At 32.9% G+C, this 20103-nt stretch overlaps 3 protein-coding genes across 4 annotated transcripts; all 3 read right to left on the reverse strand.

Moving 5' to 3' along the window:
• Positions 1–220: 220 nt before the first annotated feature.
• On the reverse strand, positions 221–6840 carry LOC123010708. Of its 2 annotated transcripts, none has more exons than XM_044407789.1 (4): positions 6546–6840; positions 6199–6494; positions 2365–2687; positions 221–2313 (listed from the first exon to the last, which is right to left on the reverse strand). In XM_044407789.1, exons 2-4 carry the CDS (start codon positions 6443–6445, stop codon positions 1840–1842), a joined length of 1044 nt encoding a protein of 347 aa, XP_044263724.1. In that variant the 5' UTR covers positions 6446–6494; positions 6546–6840; the 3' UTR covers positions 221–1839. The 2 variants fall into 2 exon arrangements, with proteins under 2 accessions (XP_044263724.1, XP_044263723.1); XM_044407788.1 differs by having other exon boundaries at positions 6550–6831.
• Positions 6841–8745: 1905 nt separating this feature from the next.
• Positions 8746–16411, reverse strand: LOC123010483 (calcium-independent phospholipase A2-gamma-like). Its single transcript, XM_044407399.1, has 7 exons — positions 16006–16411; positions 13363–13708; positions 13179–13316; positions 12853–13126; positions 12597–12802; positions 10755–10946; positions 8746–9519 (listed from the first exon to the last, which is right to left on the reverse strand). Exons 1-7 carry the CDS (start codon positions 16062–16064, stop codon positions 9025–9027), a joined length of 1710 nt encoding a protein of 569 aa, XP_044263334.1. The 5' UTR covers positions 16065–16411; the 3' UTR covers positions 8746–9024.
• A 1571-nt stretch (positions 16412–17982) lies between these two features.
• Positions 17983–19846, reverse strand: LOC123010484 (RNA polymerase II-associated protein 3). The gene is made up of 5 exons (XM_044407400.1): positions 19522–19846; positions 19253–19468; positions 19077–19204; positions 18158–19029; positions 17983–18111 (listed from the first exon to the last, which is right to left on the reverse strand). Exons 1-5 carry the CDS (start codon positions 19651–19653, stop codon positions 18017–18019), a joined length of 1443 nt encoding a protein of 480 aa, XP_044263335.1. The 5' UTR covers positions 19654–19846; the 3' UTR covers positions 17983–18016.
• Positions 19847–20103: the final 257 nt, after the last annotated feature.

Consider the following 20103-nt stretch of genomic DNA (forward strand, 5'->3'; position numbering starts at 1 on the left):
GGCTGCCACAGTTTTAATCAAATGCAATTATGTAAACATCACGCACGATCTTAATGAACGACAAATATTGCAGAAATAAGTTAGGTCAATGCGACAGTTGGTAGCAGAAAAGGCCCTAGAAATTCGGGGGAAGGACAGGATTTGGCCTCGCGACGGGAGCCGCCAGTTTTAATTAAATGCGCTTGTGTAAACATCACGGGCGACCTTAATGAAAGGCAAATATTGCAGAATAATATATTTTGTAAGAATTAAGTAAACATAGCTATGCTCTATATTGAAACAATCAGAATTTAAGTACAGACTAGACAGAATCGATGCACAGCATCGTAACTAACAGCAGTCCATTACATGGGTACTTAACTACAAGCTATAACTATGTATATACACAAGTATTCGCAGTTAATCAACACTTTTGTGCCCTTTAATTGGACGCAAAAGTGTCAACTGAATCCAAACTTATAAAAATGTTAAATATGTTTCAATTAATTGATTAACAGGAGCTGATAGCTCGATAAAAACCCATGTTAAAGATATTAATTCGGGATTATTGCTAAATTATGCAAAAAAACAGCAAAAACGATTAAAATGCAGCATACACCAAACGAAACAGTAATACTGTGAGAGAAAAAACAGATCCTCAGATACCTCAACGTGCTTATTTAAGGAAAACAATGAAACATTACATTTAAATATTCAACATTGCTAAATTCATCACTGATTATGTTTATTCACATTACACGAATTCGATAACATGATTAAAAGAAATATTCGTATTTTAATAAGCATATTGTTATCACTTTCAATCGAGTAATATTGATCCACGTAGAAATTCGTTCTACTCCAAAGTAAAAAAGTTTAGTCATCTAATTACATTAGAACACACAACGATTCGAAAAAGTGACATTTGTGAAAATTCCAACACACAGTTCAGCTCTTATTGTCTTAATTTTTGTCAAGTGAAACGTCTGCTTAGGCTCTACGACTACTATGAGATATACGTTGTCAATAACTGAAGTATAGTTATACACAACGTATAAATTGACACATTTATGTCTCTTACCAAAACTTGCAGTTACCGGAGATCAAAATCACGTAAAAAGGAGGGAATGATAAAAACCAATCAAATACTGATTACACGAAACACTATCACTAAAAATCGCATGACCTAGGCGGCCATGTCAATCATGAAGGCAGTTATTGGTTTCATTTGAGCAAGTCACAATTAAACTCAAAAATTGGATTCAAATAAGACTAGACCCTCTATTTTAATCTTTAAGAAAAAGAAGAGTCAGAATTTTGACGACGCTGCTGCCACCTACTAAGAAATGACCTTTTCAACACTCAAATCTGTGTTTCAGGATGCAGGCGCAAAGTAAAGTGAAACTTTTTATTTTCAAATATCACAATAAAATTGAAACAAGTATCCAAAATAAAAATTGGTGTTTGTGTCTTTTCTTGACGAGATTAAGATAAGGGAAGATAGAAAACTTAGTTTTGATTCGATTTGAATCCAATAAGACGGAATAGTCGTTCGTAACTGCGAGTTTCGATTGTTCGAAACAGTTAAAAATTGAGTGTTTCATTCACTCCACAAGCCGTTGTTCGAGCAAAGCTGTATGTTGTGCCTCATAGCAGATTAGTTCTTCCCAATTTCTCACTCCTATCTAAAAAACAAACAAAAAATTATCACAACTCAAATTTTGGTACGTCAAAAGTCGCTTTGATTCGAATTATTGTTCGTGTCACACTAAGGTACTTCCCCGATTCCCCCAAAGAATTAAAATGCTATGAACGTGTAAATTCGCGCGCGTCATTTGTGTGATTGTGAGGAATGTATATTCACGTCAACTGCGATTTTCGACAGTTACACAGCCATTTGATGATGCGGGCATTGCGTTCGACTATCGAAGGCGGCTCGCTGGTTCTGAACGACGAGGGGCAGTAATCGGCGTTGTCGAGGGGCCTGCTGGAGTCCACCGTCGACACGTCCGAGAAGAAAACGGGGCTCTCCGACGACCGGCTATTGGTCAACATCTCCTCGTAGCTGTCGCTGGTCATGCCGAGATGCTCGAAGAACTGCTCCAGGTGGCTGGTGGGGGGCTCAGGGGGGCGCCAATACCGGTCGCTGATGTCCGATTTCGAGCGGAGAATCGGCCGATCGCGCTTGTACCGAAGGCATTTCTGACGCTTGAACGTCGAGGGGGGCGGGTAGGCTTGGCGGGCGCGGCAATCGGGCTCCTGGCAGCAGTAGTACGAACTGCCGCCGCTGTGCTGCGTGCTGGAGCCCGAATCGCGGCGACTGTCCTGCAAAAACTGCAAAAACGTTAGAATTAAGATTTCTAGATTGAATTTTTTGAAGTTTACCTGGCGTGGGGGCGGCGCCGGTTCGCTCCTCTGCGTGTAGTGGCCGCTGGAGCCCCCGCTGTCCCTATTGGAAAGACTCTTGTTGCTACTTTTATTCGAACTAGGTTCAGCTCTGCAGTGGAGGTCTGGAAGGCTTTTGTGACACCGTTGTGCGTATTCGGCGGGGGGACTCAGGGGTGCCATCTGTTCGACACTTAATTCCTCTGCACTATCACAAACCAGCAACTGACGTAATTTGTTCTGGAGAAGGTCGTTGCTGCCCAAATGCACGGAACGGCGGTGGGAAAGGGGAGGAAGGGATCGTGAGGGAGAAACGGCCATATCTGGAATAAAACAAGAATTGTTACTTTATTCCTTAAATTTCTAATAATTAAGTTGGCAACATCGAATGATTGGTGAACTAGAAAAGTGGATTGGTAGTACTGCACGAACTGTCAACATCATTAATAATAAAGATAAAAATGTCAAATTTATTTATTTTTATACAGGGTGATTCACGTAATTTTACGAGGCCTGCGCCTGTAAGATGCAATTAATAATACATATTCCGATACGAAATCGATTACAAATTTTGAAAAATTGGATAATCCTCTCTAGTTTGTTCACCCTTTAAAAAATTACAACGTTTTTAGTTAGTTGTTGATTAAGATCGATAAACTAGACTCATATTCATGTCGTCTCTTGATAGAACAAATGATAATCGTTTCTGAAAAACTGCAGTTTATGACTATTAATGAAACAGTGATTAGTTTGACAACTACTGTCATGGGTTTCCAAAAATTAAATAATTAAATGTGTATTTTTTGTATCCAGTTTTCTGTGACTTTTGTATATTTGGGTGCGTACATTAGGCGCTAGCTTTGTAAAGTTATGTGAAACACCCTGTATAAACTACCTGGTTAGAGTCCAATAGTTCGGTAGAAAAAAAAATACTAGAAAAACATATTTTATAATCTTTTTATTATAAAAATTTATTTAGCGTTTTTAACTCTAGATGGCAAAATCTTGCGAAAAAACGAAGTTGTTAGGTAAAAAATCTGAAAAAAGCTAAAATGACATTATTTTCAGCCTAATTCTGTAATTTCTCGGCTTGTTTCTTCAAAAAAATGCGAAATTAATGCGTTTTCTAACTGAAAACAGTATTAAAACGCTTGAACGCTCGAGAAATGCATTAATAATGTAATATTCGACTTAATTTGTTGAATTTTTGGAATGTTTTAGCAAAATCTTGCCAAAAAACTGATATTTTAGTACAAAAACGAGCTTAAACGCATTTTCGACGAAATTTAGTGGTTTCTCGGCTTATTTTTGTTTTAATTTTGCTCAAAAAACAATTAAACCAAATGAAACAAACAAAATAACATTAACATCAATTTTTTTGTAATTTTTACTTTAATTTTGCAAAATAAATAAGCCTCTGGTTCAAAAACGAAGTAAGTCGAGCGATTATATTTTGTAATCTTTTATAGCCTGTTTAAACAAAATTCTTCGAATTTTTTATTTTTAACACAAAAACGGACTTAATCACTCGAAAAAGGCAAAAATAACGTAATTTTTAGCCCATTTTGTTGAATTTTTTAACGAGATAATTGTATTTCTAGCTGAGAACTACTTAAACATTCGTAAAAAGACAAAAAAATTGACGTTTCCTACCCTTTTTAGCAAAAGCTTATAAAGAAACAAACTATTTTTAACCAATCGGGTGGTTTTTTCGATTTATTTTTGAAAAAAATTGGCGAAATAATAATGTTTCTGATTGAAAAACAAGGAAAATGCTCCAAGAAGATGCAAAAAGAGAATTACATAAAGTTGCGGTCAATTCATAGTGGCCACTTCCCTGTGTAAATTTGTAAAAATTGAGTTGTATAAATCCGACTTTAAACATCTAATTGTTTTTAGGGAGGTATCTATCAAAAATGACAATTATGAAAAAGTCGGGTTAGAATACTTCACATATAAAATCTACTGGACCTGTTACAATCACAGAACAACAATTGTTGACAGAACTTAGTTAATTCTGCTGCCAACATAGACCCAACCCACACACTAGAGTTGGCGGGCTAGGGGCTGCCAACTTTGCAATGAATTAAATGACCACTATGAATTGACCGCAACTTTATTTATTTTTGACCTAATTTACTAAGTCTGGTTGAAAAATTAGTGTTTTAATTTTTTGTTGTAACCGCAGAGTTATTGGATTGTGCCAGGTGACGGCTATGCCAGCGGTCGCCCGTCGGAAATGAATGACAATTGACTATAAAAATGTGACGTTTGAATTTGATAGTTTATGTTGCCAACTTAATTTCAAAGTCATGGGATCCTTCGATCAGAAATGTCAAAACTCGAAAAACTTGACAAGATGAATTGCACAAAAAACTAACTTTTTCGTCTATAAAAAGATTATATGTATAATTGTCAATGTTGCCAACATAATTTCAAAGTCATGAGCTACATGACAACTAATTACAATAACATTAAAGTACCATAACATTTCAAGTGCACTTTTACTTCATTTAAGCGTTTTTTACTGATTATGCCTAAATATCGTTTCTTATCGAGGCTCCAGGAAATTCTATTGCGTGATAATTCGCTTTTGAAATATTCATAACTCGCGTGTTAATATTTTCGATTTCCTACACTAGTCTCATTTTTGACATTTTTCGCAAAAAACATTTAGATTTCATAAAATTTATTCTAATTCCGAATTCCGAACTTGCCATAAAAAATTGCATTATTCATTTGCACAACTTGTTATGAAAATAACTATTGCTAACATTTCATTCGTTGAGTAGACAGTTAAATGAACTCGACTATAAATTTATTCTCAATTATGTATGATGTAGGTGTTTTGTTTCCCTTTTCACATCCAGAAACCACTGACCTTTCCCCATTCACATCATAATGTAGGTCACTCACAGTCTATTTTTAAATGCCCCAATATTAAAAACCAAATTTAATTTGTTTTCAAAAAAAAAAGAGAAATATTATCGATGGATAATAGATGTTTAATGGGGCGGCAGTCTTTTACTGTAACCGAACAAACAATGCTATCTCTTTGTTTTTATTTATAATAACTAAACCGACGTTTGTCAATAACCTATTAATATCTTATCACTGTCAACATTTAAACTAGCTAAACTTTGTAACCTTGACCTATTTTATAAAACTCTTACAACTTACATTTTCTAATTGATAGAAATTACAATTTCTTTTTTCAACCTAAACTGGAATTTTTCTTACTCTGAAAAACTAAGCCATCACTTACGATTTTTACGCTTTCTCTGAGACCAATTATTATTAATTAGAATTAAATTTTATATAAATTTTATAAATAAAAATAGAAGTATTAATGTAGGTATCAAAGTGGCCTCTGACTTTGGAATTAAATTGGGAACATTGAATAATGAGACTTTTTATAACGCGTGATTGTAAATAATCATGACATAAAATCTGTTGACAATAATTGGTTTAATTGTTGTTTTACCTCCCCTCGCAAATGAATGACAATTAACTATAAAAATGTGACGTTTGAATTTGACAGTCAATGTTGCCAAATTATGATTTCAGATTAGTGGCCTACTTGATCATTATTAATTAACAGCATTATTATTAATAATTATTAAACTATTAAAAGCATTTTATTTATATTCTTTTCAGTAAAAGGTTGTTTTTGTGCTTATTGGTCGGCAAGAAAATTTAAAACGTCAGTTTTAAGTACAGAAAAAAGAAAAGTTGTGGGTAGCAAAATCAGCATTTCGCAATTAACAGTTCATTGTCTTTGGTGATTGTTCCAAACATTTCTGGGAACCCCCGATGACCCATTTCTTAACTTACATTGGGGCAGTGTGGTGGGCCTGTAGTTGGTTCCGTGTGCCGCCACGTTGACCGACTTGCTCCTGTTGTAGCCCCCATATCCGGGCCCGGGGTTGGGCAACCGCGTGGGAATCGCCTGTGTGGTGTCCCTCACAATTTCCGACTTCACATAAAAGGGCTTACTCTCCGCCAGGAGCTCCACAGCAGACTTGCGTTTGGAGCGCATACTCTGCGACTTGGTCAAAGTGGGATACATCATGGTGGCCATCGCCGAGGCAGTGTCTCATTCACCGCAAGACTCCTTCACATCTCTACACCTGCAAGGGGCGGATTACCGCACTGAAACACAGCGAGTGGCGCAGCCCTACTTACGCGACTCGGCGGCCAGGGCTGTGTCGCAGGTGCCCCTCGTGCCATTTATCACATAATTCGTCCGAAAATTTGTTGTTAATTTGCGAATTGCACCACTGACCGAGTGGTCGGAGCCATTTCTTCTCCCACAGCTGATTGCGTGTCGCACATGCGCAGGTTTTCGAATTTGAAAATACTCTTCCTGCTGTGTGGCAGGAGCGGAGCAGGGGCGTCGTCTGCAAAAATGACGCCGATGGAGGGTGAAAGACAGGGTATTGTGGACAGCAGGGGCGATAAGAACGGATTGTTTTTCTGTAAAAGGGACGGCTGACAGCCCCACAATGCCTATTGTTGGGCGCAAAGCGGAGGCGGCGAGTCCAATGCCATATTTCACACGTGGAGACCACCTGTATGACACAGACTCGAAAAAAATCGACTTTTCAAGATAAAATCCACTTTAAAATTAATAATTTAGAGAAAATTCTAGAGCATGTTCAAAAGTTACCAGATTTCTTACACCAGTGGCGGACATCAAATTTATAATGTTAGTTTAAAAAATGTCAATGTAAGCCACGCTTAATTGTCGTTATGATTGACGTTTGAAACCAAAATTTGAAAGTTTTACTTGAAATTTATTTTTGGCGTCAATTTTCCGAAAGAATAATGCCAGCAATACGTGTTTTTATATAAGTTCAATAAATTATTTTGATGTGTTGTCATTTTTTCTTTAGCTATCAGGATAAAAATTACAAAAACCCAAAGTGAGGTTAGTAGTCTAAAGCCCGTTTTACATTTTTTTCTCAGTTGAATGACAAATCGTCCAAAATTCCGTGATCGCTAGTGTATTTTCACCACATTACAAGATTATTATATGATTTTTTTATGAATACTGTCGAAGATTTATGTTTTTTACATAAATCTCGCAAATCTGCTCAAAAACGTATTTAAACGTTCGAAAAATGCAAAAATAGATAACGCTATTTCATTTAGTCTAATTCTATACTTTTTTGGATAGTTTTTAATTCAATTTTGCGAAATACCGGGTAACTATTAATGTATGTGACAAAAAATCTAGAAGTCTAAAAGTCAAGGTTGCCAAGCTAAAATTTTAACTTTGACACCAACTTGAGGTAAATAATGACAATCATTTACAGTCACCCGATATTTACGTTTTTATTTAAAAAACATGCTAAAACACTTGATAAAGTCAAAAATAATGACTTAATTTGATGTTTTTTGCTTTGTTTTAGCAAAATCTTGCAATTAACACCATATTTTGTTTTTTCGTCATATTTTTTTGACAAAATTTCACTCAAAAAGAGCTAAATCAAATGAAATAAACGAAATAACATCAACTTAGGTTTATTTAGCTGTGTTTAAACATGATGTTTTTACAATATCCTGCAAAATAAATGAATTTCTGATTCAAAAACGAATCCAAAAACCAAGTCAAACTCAATAGAACAAAATAAACTCTAGCAACAAAAAAAATTAAACTTAAAATCAAAGACAAGCCTGAAACAAAATCGAACGAGACACGCTAAAATGATATCAATTTCAATCTAATTTAATAATCTTTCAGTCAGTTTTAACAAAAATTTGAATGTAATTTAAAAACGTGCTGAAACACTTTAAAAAGCAAAAATAACACTAGTTTCGGCCTAATTTAATAAATTTTCGGTTTGTTTTTAAGGAAATTTTGCAAAATAGCTCCGTTTTTGGTTAAAAACATATTAAAACGCTCAGAAATGAACAAAATAATTTACTTTTTGACCCATTTTAGCGTGTTTTTTACCTTGTTGAGTGAAATAACTAAAATAATAAAACTGTCTCCCGATTTTTCAACTTGTTTAAAAAAAATTAGCATTTGAGTTTCTGCTTGTCTAAAAAAACGTGCAAATAGCTCAAAAAAATAGTGTTAGTTTTGACTGAATTGATAAAAAAGTTAATTTACCAACATTTGGGCGAATATTCGATTAAAAAAAATATTTCAAAATTCATTAATTCTCTGCTGAAACTACACACATTTTAAAAAAAAATCATCAGAAATTAAACTAGTATAAAAATCACCAGATATAGTAAAATTTCACCAGACCTGGCAACACTGATTTTTCTCCTCAAGTTGGCGTCAAATTTATTTTAGTTTGGCAACCCTGACTTTCAAATTCAAACGTCAAAGAAGTCATGAATAGAGCAAAAAGTGAAATCAAAAATGTATAAGATATAAAAACTTTATTTCAAAATATGTATTCTATGAAATAAAATCAGTTTTCTTATTTACATATTAACAATTATCACAACCATTTCTATCACTATGCTAGAAGTTTTAAGAAACTTTCTGCAAATGGCATACGAATTGTAGGTCCCACACTTTTATAATCTTCTATAAAAACAAATTTCTGATATAAAATCTGTTATTCTAATCTAAAAATAAAAATTTTCTTTTCTCCGACTTGATAAGGTTGATAATACTGCGAATCTTCCACCCCTCTTTCGCTACGCCGCGAGTAACGTCTGAGGTAGTCGTTTGAACCCCCGAATTTCTTGCTGCAAACTCAACCAATCGATGGCTTTCTGCCTCAACGTCTTTTCCTGCAGCAAAACCCTCGCAGCTTCGTGAAACTTATCTTCGTTTCGTCTCAAATACATCACAACATCTCTCAATAATTGTTCCACTTTCTTCGGATCAATTTCAGCAATGTCCAACATTTCGGTGAGGTAGGGGTTGAACCTGTAGTAGATGCTCGCTGGCAGCAGATCCGACAGCATGGTGTGCACCCCTTCCGTGTCCGTGGCGCTCTCAATAATGGCATAGAATTTGCTCTTCCACGACGAGTTTCTGACCGATTGCTGGGTGTTGGGGTCGATGGGCAAGGGGATGGTACGGCCGGTACCAAACGATAACACGCACTGGATGGGCACTTCGGGCCAGAGGAGTCTCGCTTCGTGGATTGCCACTGCTGTCGGATTGTTGAACAAAATTCCACCGTCCTGAATAATTTTAAATCTATAGTAAAATCTGTTTTTTTTTTAAATGGAAATGCCAAACAGTCTTAACGTTGGCATCACTAGTAAATTCATTCATGGTAATTTTAATTAAGGAGGTTGGCAGTTCCGGTTTTTTGAATTAATTTGAAAACAAGGCCATTAAACGTCAACACAAAAAATCGTCTAAGAAAATTTAGAGACGAAACACCAAAAAAGAAACAAATTCGGTACACTAACAGTTTTTCGAAATTTGGAAACGAATAGTTCGCAAGCAGGAAGTTAGAAAAAGGGCCCGTTAAAATGTAGACGCAATTTTTAATGCAGGTTTGCTAAATATTCTTAATTTTTAGCAAGAAATCGACAAGAATACAAAATAAACATGAATGAGAAAGAACCTCGGAAAGAACGCGATTAAATTAGTGTCTTGTGCATCGTTTTTTGAGGAAAAAAGTAACAATTTTGAAACTAAAGCTGAAGAAGAATTTATAAAATGCATCAACTTTGAGCTCATTTCAATAAATTACACAAAATTTATTGCCAATCGCCATAATACCCACTTGTATCTTTTGATAAATAACTTTTTTCTGTATATACATCCTTTTTCTTCAAAGTTTTTGTAGCAAGAATCTCATTTTTGTCCACAACATTGTACTTACTTGCGGTGTGTTTCTGTCAAAATTATTAGCACTGAATTCTGTCTTTAGACCTTAAGTAATGATGTATGTCCTTAGATATTCAATTATAGCGCTTTCAAAGAGCAAACAGGCACACAAGATTCATAAAAGTCAAAATTTTGACATCTCAATTGGAACACAACCATAATTTTTTAACTAAATTTCTAGGGACAAAAACAAAGAGCAAACAAAATTTGTGGCTATGGAGACAAGCTGCTACCAATTTTTTCATCAAAATTTTGACTTGGTAATTTCCATTTAAAAAAAAAACAGTCTTTATATTACATGCGAGGTGGGAAATGTGTCATTAATCCGAGGGCTCAGATATTCCAAGGAGTATAGACTTTTCCACCGAGGTTTGTATACTATTTAATTCACAATCACAATTTTTTTATAATCAAATATCGACTTTTCTGTCAAAGTTGATGCATTATTGACATAGTTGCAATGACAAATTGAATTTTTGACATTTGATGGTCTCATAACATTACTTCCCGACCATGGGATGTAACGACAAATTTCCCGAATTGAATAAATTTACTTTATAAAAACCGTTGTCCCTACCTGATGCAACATGTTTTCTAATTTGAATTCCTCGAAATATGTTGGGGCCGCGGCCGATGCCCTCACTGCCTCCCATATCAAGTGTTTATGGTTCCCCATATATTGTGATTGCACACGGCATGGCAAAGAGTAGTTGCGAAAGACATAAGCTGACAATCGTGACTGATTTACCACCGCTGATAAAACACAAAGCTGAAAAAATGTAAATAATTTTTGTAAGTGCAATTACCATTTCTGTTCAAAGTTTAGTTGGCGACAATGAGTAACTTGATTCGGCAACATTGACTGTCATAATTTTATAGTCAATTGTCAAATCTGGTGAAATTTCACAATGTCTGGTGATTTTTATGCTAGTCTCTGGTGAAAACTTTTGTCAAAATTCTAATACCGTGCGATCAAAAAAAAATAAATTTGAGTAGGCGGTGATTAAAGTCCTTCAGATGGCAATTCTGATTTTTGACGTCAAATGTCAGCGAAAACTGACAAGTTTGCATTTTATTCGTTTTGAGTGAAATACTGTTCACTTTAGAGCAGAACATTTTTATTGTTGCAAGTTATTACAAAAATGGTCATTTTCACTTCCAGTTTGTGTGGAAAATTTCGTCTTGCCAACTGTAGAATAGTAATCGTCCCCTACTCTACTAATTTTTTTTTTGATCGTACGGTATCTTTAATCGAAAATTGGCCCAAACTTTTAGTAAAATTAACTTTTTTGCGAAATCGTCAAGAAACAAAATTCGATTAGATTTTTTAATTATTAATAATATAACATATTAAGACAAAAATCATGACATTGTTTTTTGCATTTTTTTAAGCATTTTGCATGTTTTTTTGCTAGAAACTCAATTATTTTGCCAAATTTCTCCAGTCAAAAATTTCCAAACTAGTAAAGAAAAAAATACTTTTACGACTATTATTTGTTCCTTATGAGACACGATGTCATAAAATCGCTAAATTTGATCGAAAAGTACATTATTTTGTCCCTTTCGGAGTGTTTTAGTTCATTTTGTTAACCAGAAACAATACTATTTTGTAAAATTTTATTAATAAAAAGGAACCAAGCGATTCACCAAATTAGCCAAAAACTAGTGTAATTTTTGCATTTTTAAAGTGTTCAAGCACGGTTTTGAAATACACATTGCTGAAATTGCAAAATTACCAAATTAGATTGAAATTAATGTTATTTCAGCTTGATCTTGTCGAAACATGCCCGAAAATTACAAAAATAAATCTAAACTAATGTTATTTCGTTTGTTTCATTCAATTTAGCTTGTTTTTGAGTGAGATTTTATAAAAAAAATAAGGTAAAAATACAAAATTTGGTCGAAAATGACGTTACTTCACCTTTTTTAAATTTTTGAACACGGTTTTGAACTAAAATCTCAGTTTTTTCCGAAATTTTGCCAAAAACACACCCAACCAAGTCATTATCTTTGCCTTTTTCAAGTGTTTTAGCATGTTTTTCGGGTAACAACGTAAATATTTCGCAAAATCTCGTTAAAACAAGCCAAAAAATTAGAAAGTTAGACCGAAAATATTCTAATTTTTGTATTTTCCGACGTGGGGTAATTTTAGCACATTTGCAAAACTTACGTAAAAAACGTAAATCTTTAACAGTATTCGAAAAGTTTAAATATGGCGACTTTTTCAGTTCGAATCTGGTAAATTTAATTTTTTTGAGTTAACAACACTGATTCATTTTTGACTGGACAGCCGCGGGCATAACCAATCTGACATAATTATTCATTGTTGCCAACCTAATTTCAAAGTCACAGCCCACTTTGGATTTCAAAATTGCTTTAAATAAAACTTTTTTTGGTTAAGTTTGTTATATTGACGTACCCTTGGGCATTTCGAGCTTCTAGACGTTGAAATGAGCGTCTGACTGCCAATTTGTTCTTGGAGAAGCTTTTCCCACCGCGCTGTGTCGTAATAAGAGTGGCTCCACACCAAATTGCTTGTGCCTTTTAGAGGGGATTGAGTAAAAATCTGAATACTCAGATTCTTATAAATTTCGGAAATTTCATCCAATGTGTAGCGTTTTACACCTAGAAAAAGTCATCAGTTTCGGTTAAAATCAAAATTAAAACAGGCATACCAACTAAACTTGCAATTATAGCACCAGTACTGACACCACAAATGAGGTCAAACATTTCGGATATTCGTTTTCCGGTTAATTCTTCCAGTTTTTTCAACATTTCTATTACAAGTATTCCTCGAACGCCGCCTCCGTCTATGGATAAAATTCTCACCCCCTTTCCAGAGACAGGACCGGCGTAGCCCAACAAGGCAAGGGCTTCATTGACTGCGCCAGTAATTGTGTCATTCACATTTCCGTTTTTTATTTTTAATAATAAAGGAATTGCGTTGCTCTAGAATTAAAAAAATATCAATTTCAGGTCAATTTTTAACAATTTGCGTTACCTTAACTGCAAAATGTTTAGCTTCAGGGTATTTATTGAGATGGGCATTTAAGGCTTCAGTTCTGTTCAAAATCGTTTCCCCTGATTTGGCCGTTGTCAACAAATCTAAAATTTGATGTGTTCGAGAGGCTACCGATTCCTAAAAAAAAATTTATACTATTTGTATAGCTTCAAGAATATTTTACCTTAGTGGTAACGCTGTTCTCCTTCCATTTTGGAACAACTTTTTTCATTTCCTTGACACCGTCTTTACTAACGCTGGTGATTTCACTCTGTTCAGAGTTTTTAAAAATAGGCAATGTTAAAGAATTCAAAAATTTCGTAATATCGATTCCGTTAACTGTTGGTTGTATTCGTTGTAAAAAGTTTGTGAATTCTTGATTTAAGGCATTTTCTACAGTTTTCCCGTTTGAGAATTTTGACAATAATGTTGTTTTCAATTGATTGACTAAAGTCCACTGGGAAATGATCACGTTTTTTGCTTGGAGTTTCTGAGGGTCCACTGCGTTGGAACTATCACAGTTTAGTTGCCTAAAATTAACACCAAAGGATAAAAATACATAAAACATGATAAAATATTATAATAATAACTACAAAATGATAAATATTTATATTTTTATCTAACTTTCTTAATGATTATGCTATGAAAATCGATTAACAGATTATTGATTTTGTGTAGGGGTTGATAGAAAAAATAAATCACCAACAAAAATCAATCATTTAAAAAAATCTATTGGCAACACTGACTTGTTGATAATCCTTGTAATTTTTTACGATTTTTTATGATAATGGTAATTACCTATAATGACCTAAAATGTTTGAAAATTGTTTAATTTTGTTGCAAAAAATCATCTAAAAATAAAAAAAATGGCTGACGGCCCAATTGTATTCAATGTTGCCAGCCCGAAAAAATAAAATTCGCCGATCCGAGTTTTCTCGAAAAAGACAAAAATGACATGGTTTTTCAGCTTGTTTTTAAGAAACTTTTGCAAAATAATTGCGTTTCTCACTGAAAAACGTGTACTCCAGAAATGCAAAAAAAATATTTTCAAATTAATCTGTTGATTCTATGATTTATTTTAGCGAAATATCGCAGCTAATTTTTGTCTTAGTTTTGCTCAAAAAACACTTAAATCGAATGAAACAAACAACAAAAATCAATATCAATTTCGATTTAATTTTGTAATTTTTTAGCTTGTTTATATGAAATTTCTTGTTTTTACTTCAAAAACGTGCTTAAACATACTCGAGAAAGACGCAAAAATAGTATTAGGTATTTATTTTGACCTAATTCAAATCAATAATTGAAAAATTAGTGTATTAATTTTTTACTGTTTATAACAATTTTTTTTCATTTGGAAAGTTTTTACCGATCACCAAACAAGCCTGAAAATCACTAGATCTGGTGCAATGTCACATGAAAACTTTTTTTCAAATCACGCACTTTGGCGTTGAATTTTTCCACGCCATTATGAACAGTTTCACCAGCTCAAAAAAAGTAAAGTCACCAGATTCGAGTTAAAATGTTGAAAAAGTTAGGAACTTTACACCTACTTACACGAAATTACAAAATTACGATTTAAAATCTTTCCAAACTGTCGAAAGTTTACGTAAAAATTACAACTTAGTGATTTTTGACTCAAAATCAAATCAAAATCTCGCAAAAATGGAATTTTCGGCGTAAACTCTAAAAAAAGGTAAAAATGATGTCATTTTCGGCTTAATTTTGTGTTTCTTTGGCTAAAATTTTGCAAAATAATTGTGGTTCTAGCTGAAAAACGTGCTAAAACACCGGAGAGAGACATTAATTTTCGACTTAATTTGTTGTTTCTTTGGTTTCTTTTAGCGAAATCTTGCGAAATTCTGAGATTTTAGTGCAAAAAATTCGACCAAACTTGAAGTTTCTTTTGACTTAATTTTGCTCAAAACAGTCAAAACTTAACAAAATCGAGGGAATAATAAACAAAGTAACATCAATTTCAATTAATTTGTGTGATTTTTGGGCGTGTTTACACAAAATGTTTTGCAAAATAGATTAGTCTTTGTTCAAAAACCAACTAAATCGAGTGAAACAAGATAAAAAATAATACCGATTTTGTAATTTTTCAGTCTGCTTTAACAAGATTTGTCAAATTTTTCTTGTTTTTATCTCAAAAACGTGCTGAAACACTGAAAAAGAACACCATTTTGGCCCATTTTGTTGAATTTTTGGCTAGTTTTTAACGAAATTTTGCAATTGCAATTTTTCTAGCTGAAAAATGTGCCTGCTAAAGAATTGTCAAAATAATCAAGTATCTGGTTGAAAAGAATGGAAGATGCTCGATAAAGATGCAAAAATAATATTATTTATTTTTAACCTAATTCACTATGATTGAAAAATTAGTGTACCTATTAATTTTTTACCGTTGCCTATTTTGTTTTACAAAAGTTTTTAGAGATCACCAAACAAGCATGAAAATCAGTAGATATCTGGCAACATTGAATAATGATAACATTCTGATAACATTTTCTTAAAAAATAGAAAAAATGAAGAATTTATTTAAATTTAAATCGATTTAATGCGCACGCATCGCGCCTCATCATCAGCTGTTTTTCTAAGGCGGATGTGAGAACAAAAGTGATAATAAATCTGTGATAATAACAATGATAATTTAGCTATTTTTTTAAGTTTTAAAAGTCACATATTCAGAAATAAAATACTTCCTAGTTGATTCCTCAAAAATCGTATTTGTCTTCATTCAAATGCGCTTCATTTCTTTGTTAAAAAAAGTAAAAGCACCAAGAGTGAACGCAATAACGACCAAATTTCTTATGTAAACTGAACTCACCTTGCGGAAATTTTCCCAACACAATTTTTATACCGACTAAGGTTTTTCGAAATCGACATTTTTTCAACAAATTCACCACCGGAGTAAAAATAATCCCGTGTTCTCGAATAGTATTTTAAATTAGCTCTGACACTGGTCGCGAACAATTGCGTGGGGGTCCAATATCGTCAAGCACTTATTTTCCGCACTCGCGCTCTACTAGAAAAATCCACGATTGATAATTCGATCCCAGCCACCGTTTGATAAATAAATACTGGACAAATGTTGATAAACAAGGCGGTGGAAGGGATCGCAATTTATTGTTAGTTATAAATAATGAAAGTGGGGTCCACGAAATTTGCGTTAGTCAGAATAAACAATGTTCGTACGCAGGATTTAATACGTAACTGGTTGTAAAAGTAAACAAAGAGACACGTGGGGTGATATTTTTGAAAATCGTACGATTCTTGGCTCCGCCTTGAGTTAAATCACCTCTCACCTACTCATTCACAGAATGTTACTTTCGTTTTTGGCTGATTTGGGGATTATGTAATAATTATTCTGAATTATTTCCTGGCTTAATCACAACCTAACTGATTTCAATAAATGTAGTCAAGGTCATGGTTCATACGTTGTATGCAATGAACATTTATCAAATTTGCGTATAAAACGGATTATTGAAACATTTACGTCATCACATCTTGACGTCTTTATTTTAATTGTTATTACTTAAAAATTGTAATTTTACCAAAATCATAAAATGGATCTTTCTATACATTGTTCTCCATTAAGAAGAAAAAAATTCTTTTTCATATTCAGTTGAATCAGAAAGTATAGACAGTACAATTTTTATTTAAAAGTCATATCAGTCATTTATTGTAATCGAGTTTTCCATTAGGACTAAAAAAATGCAAAATTTCTTATCGGGTCTAGAAGTTAATAAGCTATTTTTTACATAATTATGAGTTTTCTAGACTCTAATGAAGTGATGAACTTTGAAATCAATAAATATTTTTTTATTACTGATTATTTGATTGACTATTTTGTATGTAATAGAAATTTTTGTTAATCTTTGAGTATAGGACCTAAATAATTAATATTAAAAACAATTGTGGCCTTGGTTCGAGAATGGGGAACCTTGATTTTGAAGTCTCGTATTATTGTGACCAAAATACTGTAAAAAATATCTGCCAAGACGCATTTTAAGTGACACGTGTGGCAAAACATGTGCACCAAAGTGTTGGAAATAAAAGTATGTGAAGTTTCTATCAAATTCCATATTTTTTTTTTGTATATGGTAACATGGTGAACAAAAAGCAAAATCATTTTCCTTCAGAAAATAATAATTAATTAAAATTACAATTCTCTATAACATGAAATCGTGTCATGAGATTTAAATTTTTTTGTTTTTGAGTTTTGGGATTTATTCAAAATGATGGCAATTTACACAATTTTTTTTCGATAGTTGTAGTCCATAGCTTTTAGGAAGAAAGAGTTTTTGAGTTCCATTAAAAAAAATAAAAATAAGTCCACAACTAAAAATTTTATTCTTGAAAAACGATCACATTTTTATCGTACTTGAAAATGTTACAATTATTTCTTTCCTAAAGTAATTAGTTATTTTTTTATTAACTAACATAAATAAAATTGAAGTTGTAAATGATCAAAAGTATAAATATTAAAACGTTTTGTACTTTTTTTAACCAAATTCATCTTTGATCTCGCAATTTATTTCAAGCAGACAATAACAAAATAATTTAATCCGAAATCCTTGTTTATTTTTGTACAAAGTGATAATTGTTATATCTTATTTTATCTGCAGTTCTATATTAAATTGCTGCTAATAAATGATATCATATTCTTTAGTTTCCAAGATTTATTGCACCCAAGTTATCATTTAACGTTTTGTTGAATTTTAAACAAATATTAGCGACAATATTTTATACTTAATTCTCTTTTTCTCAACGTAAATAATTTTTTTAAATAAAATACAATTAATTAACCAAATTTTCTTTATTAAATTTACAGTAACTTAATTATTGAGTTCGTATATCTGAATTAAGGATTCTACATCTCCATTAGGGTGGTTTCCACGGTCCTTAGTGTAATCAAAAAGTTTGCGTAAACCTAAAAAACATACATGAAAAATAAGAAAAAACACTTTCAGACTCACAGTTTTTATCATTATCACTCAGAAACATGATGATAGCTGAAAATCTTCGGATTTTAGTAAAATACTTTAAAAAATCGAAAACATCATCTCTTTTCTCGATAAAACACTTAGTTAAAACTTCCAAAATTTCGCTAAAAACGCCACTTTCTAGCGACTCTTTAAATATGAGAGGCAAATTTTCGGGTTTTATCAACTTTAGATACTCATATTTAAACTCAATCGTTTTCAGATGCTTCCAAGAGGAGTAAAACTGTACTGAGTTTTTAGGAGTAGATAATTCCATTTTAATATTATTTGTGTGATCTTTGTTTTCTTTAATTTCATGGACATTTTGACCACTAGGATGCCTCTCCACAATTTTCAAATCATCGGTTTTTAAAGTCATATTTGGCTTATCTACTTTTGGGAAAGATTCACTTTTCTGGTTTAGCTCACAAAATTCCGCAATTTCTTGAATTTCGATTCGTTTCAAAGGCTTTTTGGATTGTAAGTGAACAGGCTTGTTAATTGCTTTAACTGGAATAACAGACTCTGTTTCATTAACCTTATTCTCATTAATTTTGTTTTCTTGAGTAAATATATTACTCTGTTTCATAACATTGCATAAATTTTTGTTTCTGGAGGCTGTAAATTTTGAAACTGGACGTTGAGTTTGGACCTGTTCAACTTTCGTAAGTTTTTTCTTTAGGTTTTCTAGATTAGTTTTTGATTCACAATTTTTTGGTTCTAATTCTAGAACCCTTAATAGATCTGCCTTGGCTTCCTCCAACTTATTTAGGCCTTCTCTTGCTGCTGCTCTTCTTTGGTAGGCCTTAACATAAGTCTGATCCAATTTCAGTGAAAGTGTGCAGTCTGATTCAGCCTTTCCATAACTACAAACTTAGAAAATTAGAAAAATTCGGTAAAACGCCTTCCATACTTTTCAATCTTCAAATAACATAGCGCCCTATTAGCGTAAAAAATTGGATCGTATGAATATAAATCGATAGCTTGTGTGTAACACTCAATTGCCTCATTCCACTTTTTCTGTTTTACGAATTTATTGCCCTACAAAAAAAAGGAAAATAATTTTTATCAACACCAAAAAAAAAATACCTTTTCTTTTTCCAAATAAGCCTCATCTCTGGCCGTTTCATCGCACTCGTCCGTCAATTCAGACTCATCGTTCTCACTGTTATCCACTTTTTCACATTCAGCATCAGCATCAAATTTGTCCCATGCCTTATAATCAGTGTAACCAATTTTACTTTTAACTTTTTCTTTGATTTTTGTTTTTTTCTTCTTGGGCACGGTTTGGCACTCATCAGAAGGCTGAAAATCAGGCTGTAGAAGCTTGAAAAGCAAATAATAAAGATTTTACTCACTTTGGTGCCGGTTTTTTGACGAGACTCTTCTTTCTTTTTCATATCTTCACCCCAACATTCCAATTCTTTGTAAAAGTCGTTGAGGTCTGCGGCATTGTCTCGCAACTGTTTTTGTAACAAAACTGGGTTCATTTTCGATGAAATTGAAGAGAAATTGGAATCTTCGATCACACAATACTTGCACACAGGAATAAACAAATTTGACAGTTTGGAATTGTCAAATTTATGTTATTTTTTTGCCAAGAGATGGCAATATAATACGGATTAGAAACACAGACTCAAAAATTAGATAATAAAGCCCTAAATCATTTTTAGTTTATAATTTATTTAATTACAAGTAATTTTACAATATTTTACTAGATTTAGTTCTGTTAGGATTTCTAAACAAAAAAATAATCAGCTGTAAGGTAAGGACAGCAGTGTTGCCAGGTCTGATAAAATTTCACCGTATTTGTTAATTTTTGACGTTAGAACTAAATTTAATACACTATTTTTTTTTTAGATTATTTCGACAAATTAAAAAAAGTATTTAAAAACCACTTCTTAAAAAATGGTTTTTGTTTTTACAAGACCTAAAACTTT

The sequence above is a fragment of the Tribolium madens genome, unplaced genomic scaffold (assembly GCF_015345945.1).
Source record: "Tribolium madens isolate multiple individuals breed KSU strain unplaced genomic scaffold, Tmad_KSU_1.1 Scaffold_91;HRSCAF=231;Tcas5.2_LG7, whole genome shotgun sequence".
Taxonomy (NCBI): domain Eukaryota; kingdom Metazoa; phylum Arthropoda; class Insecta; order Coleoptera; family Tenebrionidae; genus Tribolium; species Tribolium madens.

Coding starts and splice junctions, on each gene's coding strand:
- LOC123010484 (XM_044407400.1), bottom strand. CDS start 19,653: ATGAACCCAGTTTTGTTACAAAAACAGTTGCGAGACAATGCCGCAGAC. Junction 19,205..19,252: donor CTTATTTGGAAAAAGAAAAG/GTATTTTTTTTT, acceptor TTTTTTTTGTAG/GGCAATAAATTCGTAAAACA. Junction 19,030..19,076: donor TGTTATTTGAAGATTGAAAA/GTATGGAAGGCG, acceptor CTAAGTTTGTAG/TTATGGAAAGGCTGAATCAG.
- LOC123010708 (XM_044407789.1), bottom strand. CDS start 6,445: ATGGCCACCATGATGTATCCCACTTTGACCAAGTCGCAGAGTATGCGC. Junction 2,688..6,198: donor GCCCACCACACTGCCCCAAT/GTAAGTTAAGAA, acceptor GTTTTATTCCAG/ATATGGCCGTTTCTCCCTCA. Junction 2,314..2,364: donor CGGCGCCGCCCCCACGCCAG/GTAAACTTCAAA, acceptor ACGTTTTTGCAG/TTTTTGCAGGACAGTCGCCG.
- LOC123010483 (XM_044407399.1), bottom strand. CDS start 16,064: ATGTCGATTTCGAAAAACCTTAGTCGGTATAAAAATTGTGTTGGGAAA. Junction 13,127..13,178: donor CTAAACATTTTGCAGTTAAG/GTAACGCAAATT, acceptor TTTTAATTCTAG/AGCAACGCAATTCCTTTATT. Junction 10,947..12,596: donor GAAGCTCGAAATGCCCAAGG/GTACGTCAATAT, acceptor ACATTTTTTCAG/CTTTGTGTTTTATCAGCGGT.